The sequence below is a fragment of the Topomyia yanbarensis genome, chromosome 3, assembly GCF_030247195.1.
Source record: "Topomyia yanbarensis strain Yona2022 chromosome 3, ASM3024719v1, whole genome shotgun sequence".
Taxonomy (NCBI): Eukaryota; Metazoa; Arthropoda; class Insecta; order Diptera; family Culicidae; genus Topomyia; species Topomyia yanbarensis.
Window position 1 is genome coordinate 82,304,336 of NC_080672.1, and position 20,203 is coordinate 82,324,538.

Genomic DNA, 20,203 nt, shown 5'->3' on the forward strand with positions numbered 1-20,203 from the left:
GGTTGGGCAATAATGGGTTAACGTGCTGAATGCTAGAAGAGAGTGAGATTCCCCATATCCCAAGGAACCTTCGGACGTGACCGATTTATAATCGCGCAAACTTATGTTCTTGTAGGTCAGCACTTGGGACCGCGTTTATAAGTTTATAAGAGCTAAAACGTTCACTAAATAACCGGACTGTGCTCATGTTTGTGAGATCGCTGGCGTAGTTGTGCGTGGATGTAGCTCAAGTGTTGGTATGTTAACGTGTGTGTCGCGTCTGCTAGTGTGTATATGACTTCGCGTGGATAAATTTATAACCGTGTGGCCATTCGCATGTTCACGTATGTTCTTGAAAGATCGCGCGGACCGTGAATATCATGCTTAATTTTCAGGGGAGTACTACGAAAGGCCGAATCACATAAGGCCGAAAACCACAAAAGGCCGAATCAGAAGATCAAATCACAAAGATCATTGTAGTAACCCATGGTTTTATTGATGAGCTGATACATATCATAGCTTGAATTCATTGCTGAAAATTACTTTTAATTCTTTTTGATTAAATTAAGGGGGGGGGGGGTATAAGGGTTTCAGTGTGAAATAAAAAATACTTTTTTTGCGATTTTTTCAGAACTTTGCGTGAAGCGAATTGATCAAAGCTTTTGTACATTATAATGTATCAATTCAATAACATGCTATATGCTTTGGTGCGAAGCTTTTTGTAGAACGTCTCTGGAAAATAACATGATTTGCGGTGTTACCTGCCATTCAAAAACTACTTAACCGATTTCTTGCAAACTTTGCATACACATTCTATGTAAAAATACGTTGATTTTTTAAGATATATTTTCAACTACGGGTTTTTTTTACTCATCTTGAATAAATATTTCTATTTTTCACAAAAATTCCGCTTGTGCAAAATGACATTATCAACAACTTTGCTGAAGACTATTTTTGGAGAGTTAAATTTCCACATTTACTTGTAGGAGATTTAACCACCAAAATTATTACATTAAAAGATGCGCTTTTTATGTTGGAAAGCTTCCTCTGGGTTGCTAAAACTCCAAAGTTTACGCTTTCGAAATTATGTGATCTTGACCGTTAGAAAAGTTTTCCAGCATTTGTTTCCCTTTAAAAGTGCACTTTGTGTTTTCATACTTTGACTTAAGTGACATATTAAAAAAGAAATTATAAAAGACATCCGTTAGGCTAATTTTGTTTCAATACTTTAGCACTTACAACTTACATGAGACATTTTGGAAAAATCAACGATGTTTATCAAAACCCCCTCCAAACCTAATTTCTGGCTACGCGACTGCCCTAAATATTAAAACAATATACAAATAATATTTGTTCTTTGATAAGGTACGATATATTTGAGACGCATAAATCTGAATATTTGTTATGTTTTATGTATATTGAATTCTTCTAAATAAAAAGAGTACAATTGCGGATAATGAACACTATTATTGTTATAAGAAGATCTCATCAGACGGCTCGGTGGATTCAACATATTTTTTGTAATTTTTTGTAATGTTTGCTTATCAGATACAGTGCATATATTCGAATATGTGGCAATCTTCATGAATGTATTAAATAGCACCTAATTAACATTTCACTAAACGAACAAATGATAATATTTATTATACAAAATGTAGAAAACAATGGAGAAAATGCTAAACTTCAGGGTTTGGTTGTAGAAATTATACCGTTCCAGCTTATTTCTCGCTGCAGGAATCGTGTCGTCCGATTCCTTGAGGAGATGTCGTCGCCCTCCCAAGTGACAAACCTGAAAATACTCCACTACGCCGTTGACGATATAATCAAGGTTGAAGTTAGCCCTGTAATTAAAAAACTAGTGATTTGGCGCTATCATTAAAATTCCAAAACTTACCGATCATTCTCCAACAGAATCGTGGAAAGCTTTCGGAAATTTGTTGTTACAAACGACCATTGATTTGTTGTGAAGTAATGCAGCGAGACTTGTGCGTGGAAGATTCTCCGTTGTAACTTCATCAAACTGAAATAAAAATATCTTCACTAGTACCAGGTCCGATTTCGACAATCATTATAAATAACTTACAATGGCTTTCTCCCTAGCGCTCGCAACATCGTATCGATAAGAACCGAAGGCATCACTTGACACAAAAGTAACAGAAGATAGTAGAAATAGACACACCTCGTGTTGTGACTGCCAGGAGCCCACAGTATCCGCTCGAATGGAGCCTTGTGATATATGGTTATCCCATCCGTCTCCAGCAGCCTATAGGCAACCGTTTTGTTTGGTTCCGCGGCAGAATTGATGATCGTCAGCTGCCCTGGTGCCTCGTTGGCCTTCTGCCAGGTAGCAATCAGGATTGCCTTGATACTCACATCCACCGGTATGCAGTTCATGTTACTGTCCATGTTCATACAGCTCGTACGCAAAACTCCAGTGCCTGCGCCAACCATCAGCCCTGCCGGTCCATTGAAATTTTCAATCCAACCGGGTATCGGTTCCGTCTCAGCGCTTGTCACAATCGATGGGCGAAAGATGACCAACGGCAGTTCCTTGTGGTAATCGTAACAGATTTGCTCTGCAAGACCCTTCGTGAAAGTGTAGGTGTTTGGAGCGAAATTGGTTAGCCTGTTGGAGGAATTAAAGTGAAATTAAAATTTACATAAGGGTTTAAGAAAAAAATCGTTTAATCTATAAATATAAGTAAAACGAAGTTTATGTTTGGCCGCAAGTATGCCAGCTACTTCTACTGCACGGTGTTACAGTGATTTTGTACATTTCAAGTGACCTAGTATAGGTATAGATCTCATCAAATGCGTTACGTAAGCACGGTATACTTCGTAAATTGCAGACTGATGACTCTCATTTCCACCCAAACCACTTGAAGAGCATTGTTTGGGAATAATAATTGATCTAGTCGAAGCGAGAATTTCGCCTGAGAACCACCATTGCGGGCCACGACCATCTTTGCCGTAACTTGGGATACGAGAAAGGAAGTGTTGATGTGGAACCTACTCAACGGAAGGCCCCGACTCAGTGACACTCCCATAAGTATCACGGATTGGGCTAGCTGTTAGTCAGGATTCGCCTCAAGCAATCGATGCAACTGAGAATATATTTTCGTGCATAAACAGTTTTTAATAGTTTATTGTCTGTAGGATACGTAAATGTTCTAGATGTGAATGCGTTTAAACTCTGGATAACCGTTTATCGATAGTTTGTTTCATCGAAACAACTTGAACTCCGGACAGCCGGTTATCGGTTTTATGTTCATGAAAGGGTTTAGCAAAAGCTAAACCCATTATACAGTGCTCTTATATACTGCGGCGAGCAGTATCGAAATGTAAACAAACATATATATAATAATTTCAAATAAATACCGCTCAGTTCGACTCGAGCGGCATAAGTTTATTGAACCTGAAACAGTGCGTTTGTTTTATTAGCCGAAACTCCGAAGGTTCACTGACCCGATTCCCTTTGAAGTTGGATGTAATAATCGGGAGTGCTGTCGACAGTATAAAAGGGAACATAAAAAATGATTTTAAAAGTGGTATTGTGGATACCACAATCATAAATTATGTCACGCGAAGATTACCCAATACTAACTAACTTTCTCTCATATTACCACACTCTTTATCGCCTTTGTCTAATACGAACCAAACGATTTCGGTTTTTCCTAGGAGCACAATACTGCCGCTATGCGCAAAAGCGTCTATGTTTTGTGACATTTCCTATACATATACATCGTACAATCGTGCGTAAAACGGCCGATTGCGTCTGTAACCCGTCAGGGTGACAATTTAGCACTGGGTGATTTTTTTATTTCGATTATAGAGGTTTTAACCTTAACCCCTTCATACCCATGTTGTTTGAGGACAACAACGTTTTTAAACAGTTATAACTTTTGATTGAGACAAGATTTGTTCACAAAAATAATTAAGATTAATAAATATGACCATTGCCTTTCATTTGAGTAATAACAGTTACAAGGATCAGTATTAGAACTGAAATTGTTGCAATTAGTCTGATTTGATGCCGATGAGGCAGTGCTGCCAAGAACAGTTTACGTTAACAAGGGAAAATGAAATTTTCATATATCTTTGTTATATTGCCATATTATTGAAAACTGACAAAACTTATCAATTTAGACTGTCTTTGGTTACGTTTTCCACGCAATTGGACTGTTGTAGGTAAAAGGTAAAGGTAAAAATAGAGCAGCTACTAGCACTGCGAGGGAGGCACCTATCTTTATGAAAAAAGGCTTTTAGTGTTTCTTAACCCAACCGTTTTCAAGGAAAAATTGTTTTGGAACCCTAGATGCACCAGAAAAAAGTTGGGCATGAAAGGGTTAAGGAAAGAAAAATGCGATGTCGGGACTCGAACCCTGGTGCGCTGCGTACATGGCAATCGATTTGCTAACTACGCTATGCCCACCCCATGGGATGAAATATATCTAGTTTTGGCTATACACTCCGTAGAGTGTATTTGTTTATGTAAATTATACTCACAGCTGTTTTGTACCGTTCACGTTTAGTTATAAATTTTGGTTCATTTTCGCGTTTGTGAACTGTTAATTTTGTGCAGATAGGTGTAGTAATTTTTGTTCAACATTTGTGTATAATTAGCCTAGGGTTTAGTTAAGCTACCGCTCTCCTCTTGCGTGTGCACAGGTTATGCTGCTCATCGTTGACAGCTATGCGACAAGATGGTCGATTTGTTATGGTCGTACAGAAGGCGGCCATCGTAAAATTAGATAGTGACGGACCACAGCCACGAACAGACGTTCGAAAGTTATACTTCTGGGTATAAAAGTCAGAGGAGATGTCAGGGGGGAGAAAATTATTAACATTCAGTTTCAGTTCGGGAGATCAACGGTATAGATTACGGACTCGGGTGACCTTCATCAGGAAGAATCGTGTACTCGAACGCCGGGTGGACTTCCTCAAGACGGCAGAGGTTTCTCCAGACGATTTCGTAGTACGGCTCAGATGTGGATCGGCTACACATCGAGTTGCGCGTGTGATGTTCGTGCTGGAGGTCCCGTGTTTGTTGGCTCAATCGACAGAGATGTTTTGTGTCGCCTTGGAGTCGCATCAAACCATCGTAGGTGTATGGTACAGGTGAAAGAGGGTGCTTCTGAGAATGATAAGAAAAATAAGAAGGGGCAGTTAAATTTGTATATTTATGGTTTTTACGAAGGTGTATACGAGAGACATATAGAGGAGATCGCGGCTTGCCAGCACATCTCGAACCGGGACGTTGGTTGGTCTTCCTCGGACCCGCAGGGTATCCATTAACCGAGACCTGGCGGAACTGTATTCGGCGGACGCCCAGACAATGTGCTCGATGTCGTGATTGCCGTCGCCACAAGCACAGACACCACTATCCACGAGCCCAATACGCCGGAGATGTGCATCCAGCGTATAATGGTTTTCCATGAGTCGGGACATCACACGAATGAAGTCACGATACCACATCTATCCCCTTGAACCAAGGCTCCGTCGATACCTTAGGGACTATGGAATGTAGCCACTTTCCTAGTTCGGCATTGCTTCACGAAGTTTGCCGACTTTCTAGGTTTCTCTGATGAGTAATACTGAAAAAATCGTTGAAGCAAATTGGTCTTTCATAAACGTCACCTTCTAGGGTACCTTAACCTTAACTAAGGAGTCCTGAATGGAGCAATGAGAAGGGACCCACACCAAGGTAATCTGGAAAGATTTGTCAGATAAAGCACTCAGTAGCTCCCATATTTTCCCCAAAAAAGATGGGTAGATAATGTCAGAGACATAACCGAAGTGAAGTTGAATACACTTAGACTGGTAATTCGAATGCTGTAATTTTTACTATCTTTTGCATGGTTGCATTAAATTCAGCTATCAAGTATTTCTGTTATTTATATATTTGCATTACTTACACGTACATCACTTAAGCGTTTATGCAAATGAAATTTCGGTCATACCTCGAATCTTGCAAACGTCCGCCCGAGACACATGTGTGGCAAAATTCAATTGCTAGGTTTGTTCCTATGTTTCCAGTGGGTAATTTTCAAGTGGATATTACTGCCTTTACTACTCACATTATTGAATACTTCATTACACATATGTGTAGTGGGATCAAAAGACATTCGTCTAGCTGCTTTATTTTAGAAATAGGCCACTTTAAAGCATGACATGCACAAATAAAATAAACTATAAAATAAAAGGCCAAATCGGATAACAAATACTATTTGGACTCACTGGAAGTTAAACTCACTCCACAGTTAAAAGCCAGTAGAAGGGCATCTGCGCGTGCAACGTCAACATTAGAGAGTTCCATGCGAATGTCCTATAAAAATAATATATTCAAACCTTAACCAACCAGGCTTCTTCGCAATAACCCTGCAATTGTCACGTATGATAATAATCGACAACAAATGTAGTACCTGGACATTACTTTTAACGGAACATTTCACTTGTAGAGCAGTGAAGTTCGCAAACAAAATAAGTAAATTGAAAATCCCGTTTCGCGTTTCCCAGTTTGCCCCCAGAATCAAACCATCAACAGAAATTTATATTAGTATTCAACAAACCAACATAATCTCCTTCAAATCGTCAATCGCAGCCACATTACCGTTTGCTAGAAGAAAACTAATAAAAGAGCACACTCATTCGCAGTGCACTCTGGAGCGCGCGCCGTGGTGAATTTATATGAGAACGCCACACATATTAGAACCCAGTGAGCAAATTTTCTGGCAGAGACCGCTCTGCTAGATTTCTGTAAGTCTTGGTTTGGCAGTCCTGTCAGATTTCTGCGCGTATCCTGTCGGGTTAGTTGAGCTAGGGCGAACTCGGTTTCGCTCGCGTTTTCTGGCAAATTTTGACAGGAACCGAGCAAAACCCTGGCATAACTGGGACATAAACTGTGCAAAGATCCTGGAAATTCCTACCTGGTAGAATTTAGCACGAATCGAGCAAAACATCCGAAAAAGATGTGGCAGGAAACGTGCAGAGATCTTGGCCGTACATTTCTGACTGGATTCTGGATAAAAGTGAGCAGCATCGGTTGGTTTAACCGCTTCTGTCAGAAACGGTTGTTGCATTTGAGCGAATTCGTTGCCAGATTTCTCGCACAAATCGCGCAAAATGCTCGCAGAAACTCTGCCAGCATCAATTTCGCTTTACTAAGCTTTTGCTTACTTTCTGCTTGCCAGAAAAGAGGAAAAGAGCAAGAGGGTCTTTCTCACCTAACTATCCCACCTGTTCGCTGGCGTTTATTTAGCTCCGAAAGAAAGAGCGTACTGTTTTTTTCTGTGGCCAGTGATCATTGTATGCATAAAACTGGTGCGCCTGTACATCATTGAAATGATGCCTGGCGGCAGTCATGGAACATATTGCTTCGAGCTGACGGAACATAGCAACTACTACGAGGTCAGAAAGCAAACTGACGATTTTTTTGACATTAAAAATGTCTTACTCCACTATCTGGGGCTAGGTGTCATTCTAAAATCTAAACTATCTCCCATGTAACGAAACTATGTAAGGTTTGCACGCTTATAACTCCGATATTACTAGATGGATTTTAATCATTCATACACCAACCGATTCAGAAACACCTAACTTAAATATTGGTAATAATTTAATATCTCCCCAATAAAAGTAGACTTTTGGAAATTGGTAAAATTAAAAAGTTCACAAAAAACGGGAAAAATACCATTCGTGAGGCAGATTTCTCAGACACAGCCCTCAAAAGAGGGCAGCTTAGTTGCTGAATGAAACACGAAAAGTCATAAATAGAAGCAACGCATGTCCGTTTAAATCAGTTGTTGCTCTTATCCCACACGAGCAACGTCGTCTCCGGGCGATGCAATAAGCGCTATCGATTTTCGGTAACGTTGGCATTTGCACACACTCGCACCTAAGTGACTAAACCATATACGGTTAGTTTATAAATAGAGGTGACGCGTACCCGTTTGAATCAGTTTTTGTTCTTATGTCGAACGGGTAAGATCATGGCTGCAGCGTCTGGGCACTACAATAAGCGGTAGACGCTATGCATTTTCGGCAGCGGTGGCCGTGTGCGGATTTGTCGGGTACCAGCATGGTGTCACAGAATGATTTGCAAAGTGGGTGGGCGGGGTGGTTTGGATTTAATTCAATACGGTGTGTGCTGCTGAAGAGTGTTGCGTTTGAAAAAAATATATTTATTTTTATGCATGCGTGTGCGTTGTAACTTGTTAATCCATGTTTACGGCGCTTTGTAGCTGCGTAGGGTAAAGAGCCAATTGGTTTTCATGTTTCATATTTCGGTTATATGTTTTTTATCAGTAAGGCATCTGACAACGTGCTTCTGTAGTTATTGCACTGTTCAGCAGCGTAGTATTTTATATAGGAGAGTACACTCAGGTTTTTTACGCGGATTTTGAAATTTACGCGGTTTTCATTAACGCGTTTTTTTAAATTTACGCGGTTTTCATTTACACGGCCTGTATCCCCTGCGTGAAAAATCTGAGGGTATATCTCGGAAACAATCACATTCCCAGCAGAACTTTTTGTTTTCTAATTTCAAACACTTTTGTTTCGTACTGCACACAACGGAAAATTTTAAAACAGAACTTACCGTCCCAGCAGCAGTTGAAGCGGGTGTTCTTTTTCGATTCAAATTCAAGCCATGTCTTAAGCGTTACTGGACTTAAAATTGTTTTTCCAGTTTAACCAGTCAGAATATCTGTCCTACCCTATGTATTTAAAACACAGTTCTAATTGCGTTTTAAGGTATACAACAAATACGGTTGGGTATACTAATTTAAATTTTAAAATAAATCTGTTTTAAATTATGAAACAAACCGCTGTACTGAAGATATAATTATGTCAGTCCTATTACCACATAAAACACCTATATAACATAAAACGCTGCAGAATTAGTTTAATAATACAATGTTTACACTACAGAGTTATAACACGTTTTAATAATTAGCAACAAGAAAAATGTCACCAAGATAGCATAAAAACCCGTTTTAACTGGTAGTGCGAACGTTGCATAACAATGTAATTTATCAAATAATTTCATTTTTCCACCACTAATCGATCAAGAAATACTTACACTTAAGATTGTTTACTTAAGTTCATTAGTACATTATTGAAAATTTAAATGGAAAATGAAATTTCATATTTTATGGAGAATCTGTATATTTCCGTTGGCGGGCGTGAGTTTCCTCATCACAGCTCTCAATATGGAACTTTTCTTTTGAATATATTTTCTGGACAGACCAGCCTATTTTTACTAGATGGATCAGCCAGATAATGCCAATCACCTAGTGAGATACTTGATTAATTAATAGATTACCGTTAAAAGACCTTCAATAAATTATGTTTTAATGGGGAGGGTATATAGCAAATTGTAACATATGAAAACAGGCGAGTGAACAAGAACGTGTGTCGATATGTGTGATAGATAAAAAAGCTATATTTTTAATGTCACCGTGGTCGTGTCCTGTACACAACCCTTTAATTTTTTCTTATGCTTATTGCTTATTTTCCTATTATTATTTTTATATGTACGTCGCAGTTCATTGGATGCAAAGAGGCGGTCCTAGCAACGCTCGGTGCTTGGTTGAATTGTTTGGACCAATCATCGCTGATAATCCCTCCCTTCCGAAGGTAGACGTGACCACAGATGTTTTCACCTCAGAAAAATCTCAACGACCTCGGTTGGGATAGAAACCCAGACCAACTGGAATGAGTGGCGGTCACGCTTACCACACCGGCGCCGTCAAAAAATGTTTTCTTTCGAGAGGTCAAAAAATAATCTTTAAACAAAACCGTTTTCAAATGAGATTGTACGCAGTTTTGAAAAATCATGATTAAATTTTTAGAACATTTTCGATGTATTATTCGTATTCTACCAATGCTACATGGAATTAATGGTATTGAACATTACTGATTACGAATCTGAAGTCAGTTTCTCAAAATTCAAAATGGCAGATCGAATACGGCGGACCCCCTTTAAGTGTTCCTAATTTGGAAAAATACTAACCCTGTATTGTTCAACTGATTTTGATCATAAATAGGTCGTTGGATGCGAAATTAAATGTTCTCTCTAAATTTCTATTAAAACAAAGACGCTTAATAATAAAAATGATGAGCAATTTGTATATTTTTAATGAAAAAATATATCGCAAAATAATGGTTATATTCATAATGTTGTCCCAAACCCACATAGTACTTTTAACAAAAGAGCATACCGTTGGAAAGGTCATTTCCTCTTTCCAAAAAAACTGAGAGAATTAAAAATCGGATGATAAATGACCGCGTAGAAAAAAATTTCACGCCGAAAATCCTACAAAAAAAATTTTTGTTATAAATCAAGATTTTTAGGGTATATTAAATTGATCAAACGTGGTTTTGTGTTGCATTTGACAATTTTAGATCCCGCCCACTTCGCTTGAAGTTTTTGATATAGACACTATAGGAAAATATAAGGGGAAAAAATTAAATGCTATGGCTTTTGAAGTAGCACTCGTAAAATTATATATTATACTTTTTTTCAATGAAGAAAAGCTTAGCGTTTTAATGAAAGTATCTTCTTTAATCTTTAATGAAAGTATCTTCGGAAAAGCTGGAGTTTTGTGACATCTTGTCTAAAAAATTCCTTTTGTTTTCCAAATGTGAAATCGAACGGAACTTTTGTGATATTTGTCAGAATACAAGAAGTTGGGGTTCTAGGGCATTTTGTCATTCATTTTAAATTTAATCATTTTCTCGTCCATATATCTCTTATATTTTTCAATCAAATTTTATTAAAAGTACCTTGTCGAACGTAAAAATCCTAAAGAACAAACTGAAGGAAGATAGGTTGTTTGGCAACGAATCCATTTCCATTTTGTTCCTGAGAATTTTCCACATTCAACAAGGTACTTTTTATTAAAAAAAAAATGGTTGAAGAATAATAGAGATATATACAGAGGAAAATGATTCAATTTGATACTCCCAAAACTTGGCCGTAATACCTTTACGGTAATAAGAAAAAAAAATGCTCTGATAGCAAGACAGTTAATACGTAAACAGTCCTAGCAAAAAAATCCCTACACGGCAATACCAACACAATAAAATCTTCTCTGCGTCGCACTCATGTTTCAACAATTCTTATCCAATAAATATTATCGCGTCGGATTGTCTAGAAGTATGTAGCATATCGCTTGTCATTGTGTTGCTCATCAAGCAAAGCGAACACAATGTGGATAAAAACGAGTTTCGATTTTCCCTATACGACATAATTCGTATTAGAAGATCGGCTCTCGGCTAACTTCAAAGCACAAACAGAAATAAACCCACTCGGAATAGTGGTGTGGTATTCCGGTCGGTGTTAAATTGAAATTTGTTTTCTAACTCGGATATCAACAGCGAAGTAGCGGCTGCAAAAAACATGTACAGTCCTTCCCGTCATATACGGGAAGCAAGAGCAACCACTAAAAAAAAAGTAAACGTTATGCCTATTGATTTTACACATAGATTTTTGCAATTACCGCAGGCATATAGACACTATTTGCTGGCACATAAACCTAATGTGTGTATTTATAAGAAATATTAATCTTACATTCACATTTCATAACTATTTGGCACATAAAATCCCATTCTATAACAATATGCACATATAACTTATGTGTGTGCATACATAGTTTATACAGTTGACACATAGAAGGTATGTGTGCACGTGATAACAATAATATTTCTTCTTCATATGATTTTTAAGCGGTTTGAAGCAAATAGAATTAACGTTTGGATTTTTTTCAGTGACGGTTTGGACCCGAGGGTCCGGATCTAGACACTTGTCTGGATCAAAGCACCTCCTGAAAAAGTTATTTTAAGCTCACATTATAAGGGAAAGATGTTTCAATGATATTCTTATCACATTTTCTGATCACTAGTGTTAAGACATGTTTAAATTTAGTCATGTGTATATACGAATTTCATTTTTGTAGCTACTTCTATTATTGCTGGCAGAAAAAGGAACACGCATCGAACTCAATAGACCCAGTAGTTGGTATAATTATTCCGTTCATTATAGTCAAATGCTGCTATCACATAATGTATGTCCTGATGTAAAACTAAAAGGTATCAAGTGAAGTTACTGAAAGTACACCCCAAAGCTCCAATTTAGCATAGGAAAGTGAAAATTATTAACAGAGGATAGTGAAAATAATTCCATGGTAGCGGATCACTCAAAATTTAAAAAATTCAGATTCTGGTGGGTTCAAGTCAAAATCAACGGATCTGATATCCTTCAAACCAGCAGAACGTAACCAAAACGCGTGCCCGGAAACTCTACACGACGCTACTAACGAAATACTAGTGCTGCGTCATTGACGATTAGACCTACATCAACGAGGATTTTAAGCAGTTGGCGGGATAACAATATTTCACGTGTAATCTAGCCTTACCAAATAAATGAACTGAATCAAAAAAAAAATATTTCGCGGATAAGGACAAGTTTGCTGTGGATGACCGCTTCAAAAGGTAGGCCATATGCACTTATGGCATTCGTGATCAAAGGGTACTATGAACGGTGAAATTTTTTCGACACAGCATGATCAAAAACCAATATTTTGGACAGACTTGACACCACTACTCCAAAACCGTGCAGCAGTGGTGTGCGGATGATTCTACGGATTTTGTGTTTGATGCTGAGTGATGTCTCTGGAAGTAAGCACAGGAGTTCTTTTTTTTATTATTGTTTGAAGGAGTGAACCTATCCAAATGAACATGTTAGAAATCGAACAAAAACTTTTCTTTACATATAAAGCAATTTTAATAAAAGAGGTTATAACCGAATAATTTGAAACTCATTCTAATGTTTCACACCTATAATTTAATTTCAACGATTTAAATATCATCAAAATCAGTTACATCAGCCATTTCAAGTTTAATCAACTAAGCAAAAAATCAAGAACGGCAATATGGTAGTTCCGTAATTAACGGGTTTCCGTGTAAATGAGAAGAAACTCCGACCATTTTGACTATTTTCAGATTTTTTTATGAACGCATGAATACATTCTATTCTATTCTATTGGATACTCTTTAGCTAGTTTGCTACATTTTCACGAGAGAGTTCCTCAAGAGAACAGGTTCTGTTCACGAATAGCAATCTGAAGGTCAAATCAAATCGTGCAGCTATGAACCTATTAAGAACTAGTACGATGAGGTACAACACTAATTGCAATTGAGCACTGATTTGCCAAATCTTAACTCTACATCACTGCGATCTTACTTACTTGGGAGCCATCGCTTCCAGGATTTCCGAGTCGATCTTCTCCGCAATTTCGATCGCCTTCTGCCAATCCATTTTCGCCGGATAAATCCGTTCGTCGATCTCAAAAATTTCCGGATTACTGTAGGTCGTCGAGATGTGCACCAAGACCCTGAGGTTCTTCAAAGTCTTTGACCATCTGAAAACTTCACGCGTTCCTCGTGTATTCAACAGTATAGCATCCACCAAAGGATCGTCGAACCGAACACTGGCCGCCGCGTGGAACACAAACTGGACAGTCTCTAGTCGCTTTTTGCTCTGCTCATCCAGGCCCATCTGCAGACGGGAACAATCACCACAAATAGGAACAATCTTCTGAAAGTCGTTCGGACGTAGTTCGCGTAGTTTATCAAATAACTAGAAAATATTCACTTGGGATTAGAATCAGTCGTTCAGTGGAATATCACAACGGATAACCTACCGGAACTTGCACTAATTCTTCGACCCGCTCCTGAGCGGATTTTCCTTTTCGCGGTCGTAGCAACACAAACACTTGACCTATCCCAGGACATGATCTCAGCAACTTCTCGATCAGCACTTTGCCCATAAACCCGGAACCTCCGGTGATAAAAACATCTACACCAACAAACATTTCCGGGATACCTTGTAGCGTGACGGAACTCATCGTTTCTGATACTGTATGTAGCACCAAGCGCGGAACCAAATTGGCTGCCCTCAAGTTCGTTAGGCACTGGGTGTCACCAAGGGGCGTAAGCAATTATTTATAATTTTGTAAACGATCGATAGAAGCGCGCATTCATCGCTGGTCGGTAGAAGCGATTTACGATTCTATTCGTTTTACACCTTTGTCGGTTGGTTCATGAAAAATGCATGAAACACATGGTTTGTCATATTATTGTAATTTTTGAACTATCTAATCGAATATGATTATATTAATAGTCGATTGCATACAAAATCGACCTGGTCGATATGGTATGGGATATTTACCTAGCTCATGTAATGTAGCTCTGGGTAATCAAAGTTTAGATTTAAGATTCAACTGAGAAAACTTGGAAAAGCGGCCATCTTGGAAAACACCGTTGGAAAAATCTTCATGAAAATCAATCAGTAATACTCTACCGATGCCCCGAATACATTGATTCGTTTTCATGAAAATTTTTCCCAACGGTGTGAGAAAAAACTGCTTTTATCGTTTTCCATGATGGCCGCTTATTGAGGCGTTCTTAGTTGAACCTTAAATTCATTTCATCAGCGCTATCGCAGCGAACCTTTTACCTTTCTTAATTTCTTTTCAAATCAATATCTTGCTGTAGCCTTGCAACGATGCCCACAAGCAACCATGGGGTCAATGCAAGCGGTTAATGCATGTGGTGAATTGGCAAAGTCTGTGATGGCAAAAAAAGGATTTGATATTGAATACGTTACGGTGACGTCAACAAATGAGCTCGAGTGTTCTTCTTTGATTTCTTTGACAGTTCGATAATTAGGCTTTACACCAACCGACATAACCTCGCAAAATGAGCCGGATGAACTTCGTTTGACAACTCTCGGTGGTTTGTTTACATGGGAGATACGTGAGTTCGAATGTAACAGATGAGCACCCGTTGCACTCGCACTCACGCAACGGACAAAGTAAACAAACCACCAAGAATTGTCAAACATGAACTTCATTCATCATGAGCTCACTCGTGTCGTCATATTGTAGAACTCAATACTGGTTACAGGAAAATTGAGTCATTCTTGGCAATGTGCTTTAAGAGAACCGAATCGTCGATAAAATCTTTCTAATGCTGATTTCAGTTTTATACTCAAGTCACTGAAGCTGTCTTTACAATATCCTTAAACAAATGAGTTTCGAGAGCTACTTTCATTTAAAAACAAAAACATAAGTCCAGTTTAACAGAACATACTAACACAGACTAACAGACATAACACTATGAGAGAGTTCCCTCAAAAAACATCGATTCGGTAATTTTCCCAGAACACTAGCTCCACCTTTTATTCACGGTCCCAAACACTCATTTGCTGGTGGGTTACCCCTCAGGTTTGGGAACAATTTTTCACTAGAGGTCTATCACCCATATGCTTGCTCAAAGGTACAATAGAGTGGCACGATTGAGAGTGAATCAGGTGATAGGGTGAGCACCCAAGTCAGCCTCACATGGTATGGGTGGGGCGAGCACAAAAGTAAGCCTAGCAAGGAACGAGTAATGTGAGCACACAAGTCAGCCTCGCATGGAACGTAAAAGGTGAGCACAAAAGTCAGCCTCATGTGGGAGTGCTTGAGAGTGAATCAAAGTGCGATTGAGAGAGCACCCAAGTAAGCCTCATACAGGATGTATGAACGCGTGAGTGAGAGTGAATGAGTACATTTAGTACAGCCATCCCCCAGAAGTAATACCGAGAGGTAGTTCCTGGGAGGAATGATGGCGGAGCCCAATGGAGTTTAGTCGGTATTAATGGCTGGTCACCATTCGAGTCCGACACGCCCCCAGTGCACCCCGTGTGGTAGATTGGACCCTACCAATAGCACGTGTACTGGGCTAGGACATAAAGGTCTTCTCCATTGTAAAAAAAAAATATGTCACTGGCGCCATAATTGCAAATGTGGCCACAGTCCCAACCACAAATATATTTAAAATGACAGCATGACTTCAAAACAAGTGGATTTTATTATTAACCATAGCAACCCTGTTTCAGTCTAGTGTATATGCATAAATTCCTTCTTTGGTCGCATTTTACTGAAGCGGGGCGGATCTTCCAAATCCACGGTTGAGAACTCGCTCACTTCGGACACGTCGGAAACTATACCGGTTATGAATTCCGTAAACACTCTAAGCGGAGTGCCAATTTTGCTCCGCTTGAAGCGAACCCATTCCAATTTATAGGTTGGAGGAAGTTTGTCTACGATCTCCTGCACCAGCATAGGCTTGTTGAGGTGATCAGTCATCTTTGCTTCCTCTAGATGATCACAGAGTTGTTTAACCGTTATACCGAAGTGTATGAACGCCCGAATAGAAATGTACAGTAATAAAACCATGATTTTCACTGTGACAGTACAGTAATTTTACAATAATTTGCAGTAAGTTTTAGTGTTATGCTACAATACAAAAACAATAAACTTTAACGTTTTTACAGTAAATTTAAAAAAAGGTGGGTGGTTATGTATCTGTGGTTATTTACTGTATAAGTTTTTTGCTGAACAGTAAAATTTATTGTTACATGAAATTTTATTGTAAATCTACTGTGAGAACTTTGTATCGAACAATGTTGAAACAGTAATAAATATAATATTTATTGTTTTATGATTGGTTGTAGGGTATTTAAGCCAATATATTCTGATTGTAGGGTAAATGCTATTGTAAAATTCTATCCGGGCGAGTTTAGCTGGTCTACTCATAGTGGTTGCTCTCTCCGCACTTTCACAAGCAGACTTTTCAACAGTTTCTCCGGCTTACCAACTAAATATCTCAAGTCTTTTATGATATCCGGAACTGAATCCGGAAGAATGAGACGACTTCTCACGGCCTCCAGTGCTTCTCCCTGCAAGCAATCCAGCAACCGTTTCAAGTTGTCCAAGTTAGAGAATCCGTATGCCTTTGTGGTGTACTCCAAACTGCTTATGAAGAATGGCCAGACTTCTGGCTCTGCTTTGAATATCGGCCGATGTTTAGATACAGCCTGGCGAGCTGCCAGTTGTGCCTTCGTAGGCCTGACCCGTCCGTGCCCCGACCCGTTTCGCCTACGGTTTTTTAGTAGATTCGTGACACGTTCTAGCTCCTCTCTGCTGAAATAACTATCGTATTCCTCATCTTCCTTCTGAATCCTTCGGGATTGACTCGCCGTGGTTCGTCGATCGTGTCCTCTGGGTTTTCCTGTGATCTGCCTTGTTCAAACAACCAGTTCTGAATTTTCCTTTCGCTCCTGCCTGGCCAGCCTTCGTAGACCCGACCGGTTCACGCGCCAAACCCGTTTCGCCTACGACCTTTTATTAGATTCGCGAACCGTTCAAGCTCCTCTTTGCTGAAATTATTCTCATCTTCTTCCTCCGTTTCTTGGTACGAGGTTTCTTCTCGTTCCTCCATCGTTCTACCCTCTATGGAGAGATTGCTCGTAGGCTTCCTTTCGACGACTTGCCTTCATTCTTTGGGATAGGCTCCCCGTGGATCGACCATCATATCCTTTGGTTTTCCCTGTGTTCTACCTTCTTCAAACAACCAGTTCTGAACTTATCTTTTGCTCGAAAGCTCTTTCGCCTGACTGCTTTCTTCAAAATCATCACCACCTACAGCTCCTTCGTCACCTTCAAGTTCCTTAACGGCTTCCATTTGCCCCTGAAACTGTTGACGCAACGCCTGTCCTATTTTTTGAATGCTACCTCATCTGCCAAACGCTTTCCCAGCATTGCTCGCTCTTGCTCTAACAGACGGTTTTCGAACTCCCGCTCCTGCTGTCGTTCCTTATATAAAAGGTCTTTTTCTTGCTGTAGCCTTTGTTCCATAATAATACCATCCATAATACGCGGTCTTCTGCTAAAGCTCTTTCCTGTAACAACTGCTCTACTTCCAGCTGTCGTAGCGACGCATTCAGTGCCGTTACCGCACTACTCACAGATCCTCCTGCATTTCTGACCCCTTCCCCGTTTGGTGTCCCCAGCATTTTGCGCAGCTCCAAGAGTCGTCCTTAATATCATCCGAAACTGCAGCACAACGGAAATGAGTCCACATTTTGCAAATACCACACTGCACCATATCATCTACGTCACTAGGGTCGTGGCAGTACATGCAGTGGTTATTGATCTAGAGGTCTTCCATCCTTTGAAGGTGTCCAAATCGATCAAGTAATCTTGGATTTTGTCAATTGTTGTTCAATTTAATTTGCAGTTACATTACTTGGTGTTCCACTTATTTTCCTCTTCTTCATATTACTACAGAGTCTGACTTGTCTGTGATAGCTGTCTGTGGTAATAGGTTATGTTTTAGCCACATTATAGTTTTATATATAATTTGCCGTACCTATGCGACTTCTAACCGTGCTAACCGCTTGTTTTAAAGTATCAGTAATAATACTAATTTACTTGATTACTAGATTAGGTGTAATTTATCTGTGATAACTACCTGTGGTGGAAAGATATGTTTTAGATACAAAGGTATTCCATCAAATTCACGGTACTTAAACTTACTTGCTTTCAACCGTATTAACTTCTTCCACTATCGAGCCACTTAAACCACCTCCTCTATCCTTTTGATTTAAACTCACTATCCTTTCACTACTATCGCTTTAAGTGTTTTATCTCTTTTGTTTTTATTTTCTTCATTCGCCTGAATGCCAGTTCTGACAGATTGACCTGAGTCTGTTTACTGGCGTGTTCCAAGATGCATCACTCTACACGGATACGAAAAACTACCAAAAGTCGAGCTCTTTTGACTCAATCTCGGGGTATCGTGGAATAAGGTAACATTAGGTAAACCGTGTTGAAGGTAGTTTCCCTTTCACCACGCAAAAACCACAACTTATTGACAGGTTTTTTATACTCAACCTTGAATTATATATGCCTAAATTTAAGTTGAATCTACCTAATTTTGAGTATACCTCAAACAACTCAAAAGTACCTTATTTCATGGAAGACCTCGACTGAGACGAATTCACGCGTGTTTTTTGTAAACGGCCAATAAGCATGCTGTCAAAATTCACTTTGAGAGAAAATTGCGGCCAAAACGTAACTCTCCGAGAACGGATATTAACATTTTATGGAAGGAAAAAGTTTTCTCTTTCGTCTACTGCTAAGATTTATAGTCTGCGGCTAATGGTTTGTCCGGAATTTCCCCTCAAAGTGAATTTTGACAGCATGCTTATTGGCCCTTTTCAAAAAACAGAAATTTCTCTCTTTGTTTTTGACAACACTAATAAGTGCGAAAGTGACGCAAGACTTAAAACTACCTAAGTTTTGATAGAGAATTACAACGCTGTACCCCTCGTCACTATACACATCTTGGTAACTATGCATGTTTCTCAGTACTACCGGCAACCCTGGCGCGCACCGGAAGAGTAATCTTATCCTACCTATGTATGTTTGCTATACCTTAATAAAACGTTTGCTTGTAAACGCGTGTCTATTTTTTTCGCGAATAGTTTTTCGTGTTCGTTCCGGTTTTATTCCTCGCAGCCGACGTAGATCCACTGTTGAACCTGTCCGCCTTGACCCACAAATTTAAGTTAAAAGAACTTATTCTGCGGGTTGTTTTATTTTTCTGTGTATGGCTGTAGTGGCGAACAACCCAGTGGGGCTGTTCACAACAGCAACTGTTAATACTAAAGACACTGAATCCCTCTGGATAAATACTCGCCAACTCTATCTTATTCTTATTTTTTATAAGTAAGTGTCATTCCAATCGAGCACGAGACCTGTCAAAAGCCCGCAGACCGAAGAAAATCGCTTCGAATCCTTCTGGAACGAGGGCCATTGACAGGTCTCGTGTTTGATTGGAATGACACTGACAGATAAATGGTAAACAAATGATTGACGTGTCGTGTCTTTATCCAGAAAGATTCAGCGTCGTTAGTTAATACCAAAACAAAGCTTTTCTTCTAAGGCTGTTCGAAAGTTATTTTCTCTCGAATGGTAAAATTTAACCGACAGAGCGAACCATTTCAAAAGTTGACATTTGGATAGTTATGAAGAATTCACAGCTGCGATAACCACAATTTGGTAAAGGTTTGAACATTTGTCGATATTTTAAAATTAGTTTTTTTCTTATTACATTAAGTATGACAGTCATAGTCTTGAAACGTAAACATCCACATCATGAAATAACCCAAACAAATCATGACACAAAACGTTATCGATTCCATCTTTATCCATTTATTTTGCTTTGAAAATTTTTGACAACCTCATTTAGGTGTAGAAAATGTTTCCCCCTTTTTATTCTGCACTATGTGCAACATTTTAAATCTCGAGCTGTCAAATTTAACTACACACAA

General features: G+C 39.1%; 1 protein-coding gene across 1 annotated transcript; it reads right to left on the reverse strand.

Annotated features, from left to right (window-relative positions):
* Positions 1 to 589: 589 nt before the first annotated feature.
* On the reverse strand, positions 590 to 13,941 carry LOC131692312 (fatty acyl-CoA reductase 1-like). Its single transcript, XM_058979295.1, has 5 exons — positions 13,683 to 13,941; positions 13,227 to 13,618; positions 2,063 to 2,605; positions 1,874 to 1,999; positions 590 to 1,820 (listed from the first exon to the last, which is right to left on the reverse strand). Exons 1-5 carry the CDS (start codon positions 13,884 to 13,886, stop codon positions 1,598 to 1,600), a joined length of 1,488 nt encoding a protein of 495 aa, XP_058835278.1. The 5' UTR covers positions 13,887 to 13,941; the 3' UTR covers positions 590 to 1,597.
* Between the last annotated feature and the right edge of the window lie 6,262 nt (positions 13,942 to 20,203).

What these genes read in the sequence shown, in the direction of transcription:
- LOC131692312 (XM_058979295.1), bottom strand. Translation starts at nt 13,886, where the DNA reads ATGAGTTCCGTCACGCTACAAGGTATCCCGGAAATGTTTGTTGGTGTA. An exon ending in GCGCTAGGGAGAAAGCCATT is followed by an intron (nt 2,000 to 2,062) that starts GTAAGTTATTTA and finishes TTTTTATTTCAG; the next exon opens with TTTGATGAAGTTACAACGGA. An exon ending in ATTCTGTTGGAGAATGATCG is followed by an intron (nt 1,821 to 1,873) that starts GTAAGTTTTGGA and finishes TTTTAATTACAG; the next exon opens with GGCTAACTTCAACCTTGATT.